Source organism: Astatotilapia calliptera, chromosome 3 (assembly GCF_964374335.1).
Source record: "Astatotilapia calliptera chromosome 3, fAstCal68.1, whole genome shotgun sequence".
NCBI lineage: Eukaryota > Metazoa > Chordata > Actinopteri > Cichliformes > Cichlidae > Astatotilapia > Astatotilapia calliptera.
This window is the reverse complement of record NC_137424.1, coordinates 35,742,432-35,754,720: the sequence shown is the minus strand read 5'-3', so window position 1 is coordinate 35,754,720 and position 12,289 is coordinate 35,742,432. Positions and strand designations below refer to the sequence as shown.

Below are 12,289 nucleotides of genomic sequence, written 5' to 3'. Positions count from 1 at the left end.
CAAGTAGGCCTGCAGAGCGAGAGCGAAGCGCTCTAATAGGGTGATATGGTACTACAAGGTCATTAAGATAAGATGGGGCCTGATTATTTAAGACCTTGTATGTGAGGAGCAGGATTTTGAATTCAATTCTGGATTTAACAGGAAGCCAATGAAGGGAAGCCAAAACAGGAGAAATATGCTCTCTCTTTCTAGTCCCTGTCAGGACTCTTGCTGCAGCATTTTGGATTAGCTGAAGGCTTTTCAGGGAGTTTTTTGGACATCCTGATAATAATGAATTACAGTAGTCCAGCCTGGAAGTAATAAATGCATGAACTAGTTTTTCAGCGTCACTCTGAGACAGCACAACAAACAACACCCGGCCCAGGCAGAGAGTTTTTTTTTACAGTTTTCCTCAAATGTTAAAACACAAAAGCCAATCCTGTAACCCAAATGACCAGTAGTCTATACACATTTACTAAATGTAGCCACCATATACCAGTACCATAAACACATGTCACATGAAGACACAATTCACAAAACACAACCCTCTGTACTCATAAATCTAAACACATTTTTCCTTGCCAAAACACATGTTGCAAAACAACTCTGCTCATATTCTCAAATGAAAGATAAGATAAGATAAGATAAGATAAGATAAGCCCATGTGATGCAAAATGCTTGCCACAGTCACCAATCTGTGAACACAGGGAACACACCTGGCGTCAGTCACTACACACAACGACTCAAAATTGAAGACACCTGTTGCTAATAATGTGACCCCACCTATGAAAGCATAGTTTGGTGAAGATGCCAAACAATCACAATGGATGAAGGCATTCGAGCGTGCGGAAGGAGAAGAGCTGCAGGCCAAAGAGGAAGAGGGGATGAGATCAGAGGAGGAAGAGGTGAAGGCCTAAGAAGAAGAGGAGTTCGGAGTAGAGGAGGAAGACAAGGAGGCCAACAAGAGAGAGGAGAAGGTCCAGGTGGGAGAAGAAGACAACCTCGCACCATCATAACAGATGATATGCGAGCAACAGTAATTGATCATGCCATTGTCCATGGCATGACAATGGCTGAAGCGGGATGAAGAGTACATCCAAACCTGAGTAGGTCCACCGTGGCCACCATTATCAAGGCATTTAGACAACACAACAGGTATAGTACGCTATTGCTTTCTTTGTCACACTACAGTTTTACAGGCCTGTGAAAGTGGTCTGTTACCTTACATGTAGTTTTACATATAAATCAGTCAATTGACAACACATGTTTCTTTCTTTAGAGCTGAAAGAATGCCACATAGAGGTGGGAGGGTTGCCATATTCACAGCGGCACAAGAAACCCTCATTGCAGATATGGTCCATGAGAACAACTGCATTAGACTCCGAGAGATCAGAGACAAAGTCATTGCAGATAATGTAAACTTTGAGAACATTGATGCTGTCAGTGTGTCCACAATAGACCGAGTTCTCCGGCGCCAACAGATGAGGATGAAACAGGTCTACAGGGTTCCCTTTGAGCGCAACTCTGCGCGACACATAGGACAACGTTACGAGTATGTGCAAGTACGTATACATCCATGTCCACAGTACAGTTAGTGGACATACTGTGTTGCTTAGTAGCCTACATTACTTCTGGACAATACTGTGCTACCTGATTGACCGTTCTGAACACCTGTACGCTTTCCCATGTTCACAGAGGATAATGCAGTTGGACGCGATGGCCAGACCCCATGAGTACCTCTTCCTGGATGAGGCTGGCTTCAACCTCCAGAAACGAAGGCGAAGAGGCCGTAACATCATTGGCCAGAGAGCCATCACTGAGGTTCCTGGCCAACGGGGGGGTAATATTACTCTTTGTGCAGCTATGGGTACGGAGGGGCTTGTCCACCGGTATGCTGTCCTTGGGTCTTACAACACCCAACGTCTCCTCACCTTCCTAGAGGAGCTAAAAGACATCCTCCTGGACCGTCAACAACACCATCCTAGGCTAGCACATCACATGTATGTGATCATTTGGGACAACGTCCGCTTCCACAAAACACACCAAATCAGAGAGTGGTTCACCACCAACAGTGACCACTTTTTAAACGTCTGTCTGCCACCCTACTCCCCTTTCCTGAACCCTATAGAGGAGTTCTTCTCATCATGGAGATGGAAGGTGTATGACAGACAGCCATACACAAGAGAGAACCTCGTACGGGCAATGGAGCTGGCCTGTGCTGACATCCCAGTGGAGGCCTTCCAGGGATGGATTCGCCATTCCAGGGCGTTTTTCCCGCGGTGCCTAGCAAGGGACAATATAGCCTGTGATGTGGATGAGGTGATGTGGCCCAATGCAGCTCGGCGACATGATGCCGCACAGTGACTGTGTGTAATACTGTAAAATGACCGTGTAGACAATAAAAAAGACTTCACACCCTGATCATGTTTCCGAGAGTACTGTTGTGTGCGATAGATTCTGTTTTTGCATTGAGTTGTGTTACAGTAGTGTACGTACATGCAGGATGTTTTTATAGATTTATAGTCTTCATATGAAACTCACAAATCTAAATGCCTAATCCTCTGCAGGGTTCTATGACGATCCGTTACTGTACAGTTTATAAAAATATGCATTGGCAGTTATGAACCAAAGAACCTTCTCACAAATTGAGCATTGTGTTTTCAATTGTTTTGCTGTAGTGTGTAATGCTGTGTATAGTGTTTACAGTTTTGACAGCTTCGAGCTGCTCTCTTGGTGTGGGAGTTTGAGTTTTGCAGTGGGAAGGTGTGGTTGTGTTTATGTAGCTTTAGAGAAGGGTGTTGTGTTTGGACATTGGGGGACCTGGTGGTAACGTTTGTGACATGTGTTTTAGCATTTGAGAAAAACTGTAAGCAACGAAAGGAGATTATCTTCCTCAGAGAAGAAAATGAGAGACTGCTGAAGTAGATAAATTGTTCAGCCAGCTTCTTGAAAAGGAAGATATTCAGAAGGAGAAAGAAATGGAACTCCTAGATGTGCGTGGAAGGAACTTTGAGCTCAAAGCAAAGCTTGATAAAGCAATAGAAAAACTCAAAGAAATCCTCCAGCAGAAGAAAAATGAGAAAGACAAGGACAAAAAGGATCAGGAGCTGCAATTAAAGCTTGATGAAGCTCTGCTAAAAAATACAGAAATCCTCCAAGAGAAGAAACGGCAGGACATAGAACTCCAAAACTTGGGGATAAAATACAAAGCACTGCTTCAAGAGAAAAAGCAACAACAGAAAGAAAGCAAGCTTGAAAGCGAGCTGAAAACAAAGCTTGATAAAGCACTGCAAAGAAATGACCTGATTCTTCAAGAAAAAGAACAACTGGAAATAAACCAGAGAGAAATGCGGTGCCAACTCCAAAGCATGGAGGAAAAATGCAGAGTCCTTGAAGTAAAACTTGATAAAACTGCAGTGCACAAGCAGAAATATCAAGAGCTGCTTCAAGAGAAAGAACAACAGGACATAAAGCAGAAAGAAGACAAACGTTTACTCCTGGACTTTGAGAGAGAAAACCAAAAGCTGCAAGAACTTTACAAGAAAATGAACTACAAAGCAACTGAGATGGAAGGAGAGAAGGAGAAACTGCAAAAACAGTGCTCAGCAATGCAGAGTCAGCTCAATGACATGCTGACAAAAAACATCGAACTCGAGAAACTTTCAAACACCTTGAAGCGCAAAAACACTGAGGTGCAGCTGCTAAAGCAGCAGCTCGAGAAAACAAATGAAGACCTGCAGTGCAAACTTCAAGAAACCGAGAGGAAAAGTCAGCAGTTAGAAGACACTCACAACAAACTACAAGAGCGTTATACAGAGATGCAGGAGGCAAAGGTAATGCAGGAGGAAACATCTAAAGAGTTGAAAGGAAGGCTCAAAGACAAACAAGCCGAATTAGAAGAAGTGGAGAAAACATGCAGGAGACTTGAGAAGGAGAATACCGAAACAATCGATCAGCTGAGAACCCTCATCCTAGAGAAAAAGGTTCTCGTGGAAAAGCTCCTGGAAAAGAAGAAGAAACGGTTCCGCTTTTTCTGGAGGAAGGACACTCCTGCTTTTTCTTCTCTTTCTACTTTTTCCACTGCTGATGTCACCTCGTCTTCCTCCACCTCTGTTCCATCGTAATTTTGACCTCTCCTGCCCTCTCCCTCTCTCCTGACACCTTGACACCTCTCCCTCCCCTAGCTCCCTTGAACTCCGAACACCTGTCCCATCTCCCTCCCCCCTCTCCCTCTCTTTTCACCCTCACCCCCCAACCAGTCCCGACAGTTGACTGCCCCCTCTAGAGCCTGGTTCTGTCATAGGTTTCTTCCTTTACAGGGAGTTTTTCCTATCCACTGTCGCACCTAGTGCTTGCTCAGAGGGGATTGTTGGGGTTTTCTCTCCTCTAGCTCTTTCCTCCTTTCTATCCCTTTCTTTTACCCTCTACTTTACACCCACCCTCCCACCCTTCTATTTCCCCAAAAGCTTAATAATAAACACAATTGGCTGCATTTTAAATGTGTCTGATCAACGTCTTCATTCAAGAATGAATTGTCTTTGTCACAGAGTCATGTGTATTTTGTGTTTTCCTCGGGCTGGTGATCCTCACGGTCGTTCAGCCCAGGAGTCCAGATCATTCGTGTTTTAATCACATTTAGTGTTACATTTTAGATCATCACAACAGGATATCCACAATTTAGGATTCAGGCATTTGTTTTAATTTGATATCGTAATCATTCTATGATTGAGTAGTTTACAGAACCAGCAGTTAGCAGCAATAAATTCAAATCAATGATATTTGCAAGCATTCCTTTATACACAGCATTTCAGTCAGGTTGAGGTCTGGACTTCCATGCTGTAGATTTGCTGCTGAGCTTGGGGTCATTATCCTGCTGCATGGCCTAATTTAGAAGAAGCTTTATCTGTCAGACAGACAGCCTCACATTTGACTCTAAAAAACTTTGGCATACAGAGGAGTTCGTTGACTGCAAGGTGCTTTATTGCTTGTGTCTGCAGAAGAAGCTCAAATCGCCACACTTGAACCAGCATATTTGACAGTGGGTTTGAGGTGTTTAAGTGTTTGAGTGTCTGAAATACTGACATGTGAACGGCAGAATATAATGGTGAGATTTTAGTGCTGGTCAGATTGCATACGGACTGCACATTATCAGGTTTTACACTTTTGGATCTGTGACCATTCAAACACCAGACAGTACTGTTTCTAATTTCTTTGTGCAACTTTACAATCATAATCTGTTTTGGGGGTTTTTTTTAGGGAAAGAAGGGAAGTTTTATTTTTAATGATCAGTGTCAGGGATTAATCACTACAGTGACACAAAAAAAACTCGAATTATAACCATAATCCTGATTATCAGTCAACACAAAACACATTCAGAAGTCATGTTTTCACAGATTTATTTTGACATTACATCATATTTTTAAGAGGAACATTCATTAGGCTTAAACAAAATCATACAAAAGAATTTTTAACGCTTGCATATTGTTAACCTAGAAGCACTTTTAGTCTTTGTTAGGTTTATCTAAAAAGAATTTGGCAAACACCCTTTTTTGAATGTCATGCACTTGCAGGCTGCATTTGAGTTTTGTAAGTGCAAAGGTCCATTCAAACAGGTGGTGACATTACAATCCTTGGTTTATGTACATTTTGGAGCTTGTCAACATTCAGCATTTCCAAAAGCAGAATAAAAATTTGAAAGCTTGAAGATATATTTACATGTACATTTATTTTCCTTCCTTGTGGTCATACAAATTTGGCCTCTGATTCTTCTGACTTCAGATGTTAGTAAAAAAAAAATTGTTAATTGGGCAAAACTGTTTTTTTAAACATATCAGGAGATTTATTTCCCCTGACATCATCTAAACACAGCTCCTTTGCAATACTGATAAAGTTTCTCTGTACTTATATTACAGCAGATCTAGAAGCTGTATCTAAATGGCGATTCTCTGTTGTGTTTCCCTGTATGTGTCTGCACATATACTTGGCCAATAAACACGATTCTGATTCTGATTCTCCGTTAATGAATTTGTATAAGGTCAAGTCCTGGATATTTTACTAACTGTAACAACAAACCACTGCTTCCTACTGTATGCATTATAATCTACAGCATCTACAAAGACACCTTCCAACAAACAGCTACACTCTATGATCTCAGCTAAGTTAATTAAAGGTTTGTGCTTTCTAGACATTCCCTGTAATGGAAAGAGCAGAGGGGTGTGGTACTTCATCACGGCCAGAAGGAGGCGCTGTGTAACCATCAAACAAAAGACCCCAGTGTTGATAAGGCAAGGTACTGTACGTTACCACAGGGTATGAGGATACAGGTAGGTGGCAAAAATCAATCAATCCATCATCAGTCACCACAAATCAGATTAAATTTGTTACGTTCATTCAGGTCCTGATGTATTTTTAGCTGCATAAAACTACTGAGAGAAAGATATTAAACAAAAAAAAGAGAAATCCAAATAGATTCAATTAAATGTCTCTTTTTTAACCCGTCATAAACTTCAGTGGTATTTTTAAGAGAATAGTAATAGTTATGAAAGGGTAGTACTTCAGAAAGTCTGAGGATCCATGAGTGCAAGGCCATTCAGAAATAGTCACGGTACATCTTGACCCTGCTCTACTTTGTGAGTGAAAACTATGAAGGTGTGGATATTTAACAGTTTATAAGGTCCTTTCTCTTTTGTTTCCTTCTTGAATTTGTCTTTCAAGTGGAAGACATTTGATTTCAGAAGGGACAATAAGGCACAGCCCCTCACAAGCTCAGGTCGATGATGATGTGCTCAAAGATCTGCGTGTTTCCCTTGAAACTCGAGGAAAAAATAAAGTCCCTGCGGTCGGTAGATACCACGGTGAAAGAGCGTGGAGCTTGGATGTACACCTCCTTAAAGCGGTCAAAGATTTTGTTGTCCTCGTCCCACAGGTAGATCTGTGAGAAGGTGTAGTCGCTTCCCAGAGCCAGATAGTAACGTTCCTTGAAAGAGAATGGCTGGAGAATCATGGAGCCTCGAGAGGGCAAAGCTTGGATCTCAGCAAACTGTTTGGTGCCCCAACGCAGAACTTTGGAATCACCGATATACCGCGTCATAGCCAGGTAGAGCTCTTCCTTGATCCGGAAGTGTTTCACAACCACTACATCCTCCATGTTGGGGATCTCACCCTGCAGGATGAACTTCTGGTTGCTCCGGCTCCACTGGTAGATCACTGGAACCTGTGAGCGGCTCGCTAGAATAAGGTGAGCTTTCCCATCCAAGTCGAGAAACTCTACATCCGTGTCGCGGTACCACTCGTGCAGTGACTGGTACGAATAAAAGCCATTATCATTCCACTTGTAGAGGGTGGAGAGGCCGGCTTTTGAGCTGTCAGCAATCACAAAGAACCAATCAGAGCCAATCTGGAAGGCCTCAATATCATTGGGCTTAGAGATCTTGGACACCTCGATATCCTGGAACTTATTGAACCTGCTTTGGTCGTCATCAAACTTGTAAATGTGGGAACCACCAAACAGCTGAGCCACAATGACAAACACCTCATTTTCGATGATGACAGATTTGCACCCCACAATGGACTGACCTAAAGGGCAGAGAAACAAATGAATCGCGTGAGAATGAAACTGGAAGCATTCTGGGAGTGTTTGTTAGCCTAATGTGTGATTTAGACTTCCTAACTTACAGTGTCACTGGAAACGCCCTTTAACCCTTCACCTAACCTTCCACGTAACCTGACATGCACCTCCTGAGAGATGTAACTACACGTTGGGTCGACACAGCCTGCAAGGACTTAAACGGTTAGAAGGTTGCGCTGCAGGATCAAGAGGGGTTTCCAGTTATGTCGTAAGTTAGGACACATTTCCTGCAGAAGGCGAAATCAAACTTTACCTGTGATGTTATCATAAGTCCTGAAGTTCATTTCTATGTGGTCCCACTGGAAAATCATACAGCTCTCTGTGCTGGGAGCAGAAATGGCCACGTAGACATCATTCTTATAGCTGAATGTGTCAACAGACAACGATTCTGAGGCAACAGACTGATGAAGGATGAAATCTGTGGAAAGGAACATTGGGAAATGTATTTTACACAAACCAACAAAGCCACGTTAAATGAATGCCCTCTACACTTCTTAGAATGACTCTGCTGAGTTCTCTCATCCTGATCTCAGCTGGACATGAGAGAAGGGCAGCTGGCTCAGGTGTTTCTCACCTGTGGAGACACACTCATTCTGCAGGCTGGTCATATCATTGAGGCGCTTGCCCTTCATGTCCTCTGGTCCAGCACACACAGCATCTGACACTGTGGCATTGGTGTTCTTTAACCACGTCATAAGCCACTTGGCTCTGCAGTCACATTCAAAGGCATTGCCTCGCAGGTCCCTGCAGAAAGAGAATATTGTATTTCACAGCTGAACAGGGAGAAAGACAGACTGCAAGAATTACACAGTACGCTATTTACCTATTACTATGTACAAACTCACAGCTCTATAAGGGAGTCAAGGTCAATGAAGAGGTCCCTGGGCAAGGCTTTAATGTTATTGTTTGCCAAAGACCTGGAAACAAATGCAGTTGATTATGAAAAGAGACATCATTAAATCATGCATCAGTTGTATTTTCAGTCACTGGAACATACAAGTGAGTCAGGTCCCTGAGTCCTCTGAAGGCATATTTTGATGTAGTCTCTAGTTTGTTACTCTCAATGAATCTGTGGATCAACAAGAAGAAAAAGAAAAGTATATTTTTGATCAATTTCAACATTTTGCCAGCTAAATGGTAAATGGCCTGTATTTATATAGCGCTTTACTAGTCCCTAAGGACCCCAAAGCGCTTTACATATCCAGTCATCCACCCATTCACACACACATTCACACACTGGTGATGGCAGCTACAGCTAGTAAACCAAATGGTAAGTGGACTGGTTCTTGTACAGCACTTTTCTATTCTACCTGAGCACTTGAAATCCTTGAAACCTGTCTAATTCAGACCAGGACTTTTTTCTGTGCATATTCTATTGATGTGTTTTCTATCAAACACTGACACTGATGGATACAACCGAGAGGAACTTGAGTATCTTGCCCAAGAATATTTGGCATGCAGACTGGAGCTGCTCTGCCTCCCTAGCTACAGCTACCAATTAAAAGAAGGTTCAAAAAAAGCAGCTACACACACTTTATATAATGTACATATTTTCTTTTTTTACAATAATCAAACAATTTGAAAACATACAAGACAATATATAACGAGGCCTGTTGGGGGGATGTTGAGCGCACTTTCTATATTCTTGCTATCTCAGTTTCAGAAAGCATATTTCTGACATTGTACTGAATCTGGTGAGCTTTCCAGAGTCAATTTATACCATAATGTTTGTAAAGGTTGTGTAAGAGCTGATTGTGATCATAGCTACCCTTGTATTTGATGTTTCTGTTAAATAGCAATAACTTGATGCTACAGTCACATGTATTTGTTCTGGGGCAATGGTTCAGTGAAAGGCTTTGTTTATTTTGTTATTTGCAAGACTTTGGAATATGTGCATATAGACTCACCAGTAACGTTTTAGGTACACTTGTTCCACTATCATATGGCAGCTACTCAATACATTTATGCACATAGACATGGTCAAGGCGACTTTCCGAAAATCAAACTGAGCATCAAAATGGGGAAGAAAGGGGATTTGAATGTGGCATGGTTGTGGAGTATTTCAGAAACTGCTGATCTGCTGGGATGAGCAGGGGTTCTCTGGGTAGAAATGCCTTTTTGCTGCCAAAGGTCAGAGGAGAATGGCTAGACTACTTAATGTTGATAGGAAGGCAATAGAAACTCTAATAACAACAGGTTAAACCGATGTGTGCGGAAGACCATCTCTGAACACACAAGTTGCTGAACCTTGAAGCGGACAACTGCAGAAGACCCCACCTAGTGCCGCTCTGTCAGCTGAGAGGAACGGGAAACTGAGGCTACAATGACAGGGGCTCACCAAAAATGGACAGCAGAAGACTGGAAAAACGATGCCTGGTCTGATAAGTCTCACCTTCTGCTTTAACATTTGGATACTAGGATCAGAATGTGCAAGCAGATGAAAACATGGTTCCATCCTGCCTTATGTTAATGGTTCAGGATATTTTCTCGGCACACTTTGGGCCACATCATCTAAACATCACAGCCTACCTGAGTATTGTTGCTGACCATGCGCATCCCTTTTTGACTACAGTGTACCATCTTCTGAAGGCTGCTTCCAGTAGGCTAATTCGCCATGTCACAAAACTCAAATGATCGCAAACTGGTTTCTTGAACATGACAATAAGTTCACAGTTCTCAAATGGCCTCCACAATCACGAGGTCTCAGTCCAATAGAGCATCTTTTGGGAGGGGGGGGTGTACCCAGTAAAGAAGCTGGTGTACTTTGGTGTGATGAATGAAAAGAGAAACAAAGATTGTTTTCTAGTTGTACTGGAACCACTAGAGGGCGTGTAACCAACAACTGCCTACCCCACTGGAAAAATGCCAGCATCCAACAGAAAAGCTTCATTCCCATTAAAACAACCTCGCAAGTCTATTTTCACCAAACTGATGTAGAGAACTGAATATTCAGTTATTTTCTTTAAACTACTTTCATTAAAAAACAAACAAAGAAAGAAACTCACAGGTACTCCAGATGTGGTAGCCCTGAGAATGCATCATCTCTTACAGTTGTCAGGGAATTGGAATTCAGAAGCCTGCAAAAAAAATAAGCATACAATCAATTACAGTGCAGCCAACTGCAGAAATGCAACGCTTCAGGCTTTTCTCTAAAACATAGAACAGATTAAAATGTTTCAGCTTCCAAAAGCAGAGCCAAATGCTGTAAGCACAATTATTAAAGCAATGTCCAAACAAAATTGAGTTAAATTAGTTATTATATTATCATATTTTATGGCCTCTTGTCATTTGAATTCAATGTTTTACTGAAAAAAAAACCACCCTACATCTTACCAAATAAAGTATTCAGCTGAGAATTATTGTGTATGATGACTTTGGCTAGTGCCACGCCTTTGTTTAGGCTGACATCACAGCTGTCACTTGTGTTGTAACAAAGCAGACTGATGGTTGAGCACACTGTAGGTACTGGGCAGCACTAAAAGCTCAGATTTGGGTTTCCATTATTTATGTCCAGGTGTGCACCATTTGAAAAGCCCCGGCTACTAAAAAGCTTAACCATGCACCAAACAGTCTTTATAAATCATTACTTTATCTCCACTAAAGTAATACCCCATGTGCTACAGAAGCATAAATGCCTCATTTGATTCGTGCTGCTATAACCAATGCTTTATGTATAATGACCGTCGTGACTCCATTATTGGCCTCACATAATGATGCATCTGCCATTTTAATGCCCAACATTTGAAACTGATGCTTTATGTACTAAAAGTAACTAATTTGAAATCTGCCCGATAAGAACCTTTACTTAAAAATGTCAACCAATCAAATCATTTTAGAAGTATCAAAGGCTGGCAAAGTATCCTTACAATAGCTGGAGAGATGGTATGTGGGAAAACATCGCCTCTTTGACCTCGCTGAAAGTCCCATTCACGATACTCCTAAAAACAAGGAGCAAGCAGGAGAAAGTAAAATGCTGAAAAGTGATCGGCGAGGAAACAGGGAGAAAAACACTGCATTGCTTTTTGCGATCAGCTCTTATTTTATAGGGTGTTATAAAATGCGCACAGCTATAGAATCATACTTGAGGCTGTGGCTCGAGCATATATTGCATGTATGCACTGCGGAAAACGTACTGTTCCATTTAAAACATATATCTTTACAGTGCAGGCCATCTACTCACAAAGAAGTGATTTCGTTGGGGGTCATTCTTGGGATATAGGAGGACCCGACGCAGATGATGGACTCCTTGGAGCAGCTGCATGTTGAAGGGCATCGGAAAGGCTTTTTTAAATGACCCGGCTGACACAGGCAGCACAGCGACACGAGGAACAATGCCCAAATGTTGAGAGCTGGCGGCATCTTTCCTGTCGGGCTTTCATGTGTGAGGGTTGCAGAGAGCACGGATCGAGGCAGATGGCAGCGCGCGTTTCCACCCTGCACCATGAAATGCTGCACTGGCTCCCTGACATCAGCAAATCAGCTGCGGCTCCCCTCCGTCCACTTTAAATATTTATTAAGTCAGCGCTCCAGTCTGGTAACTGTTGGTTAAACAGCCACACGCGGGAATTGATTAGACGTTATTAGTCAGCTTGTGACCACCACGTCTCTTCTGAGCTGATCTGTTTTTGCCCCAACGTTTCATATGTGGTCAGCGTCGCTTGCCTTTTTATTTTTTTGAAGATA

The 12,289-nt window shown here is 42.2% G+C and overlaps 1 protein-coding gene across 1 annotated transcript; it reads right to left on the bottom strand.

Annotated features, from left to right (window-relative positions):
- Positions 1-5,358: 5,358 nt before the first annotated feature.
- Positions 5,359-12,254, bottom strand: lgi2a (leucine-rich repeat LGI family, member 2a). Its single transcript, XM_026161821.2, has 8 exons — positions 11,787-12,254; positions 11,473-11,544; positions 10,612-10,683; positions 8,604-8,675; positions 8,452-8,523; positions 8,181-8,350; positions 7,860-8,024; positions 5,359-7,554 (listed from the first exon to the last, which is right to left on the bottom strand). Exons 1-8 carry the CDS (start codon positions 12,047-12,049, stop codon positions 6,737-6,739), a joined length of 1,704 nt encoding a protein of 567 aa, XP_026017606.1. The 5' UTR covers positions 12,050-12,254; the 3' UTR covers positions 5,359-6,736.
- Between the last annotated feature and the right edge of the window lie 35 nt (positions 12,255-12,289).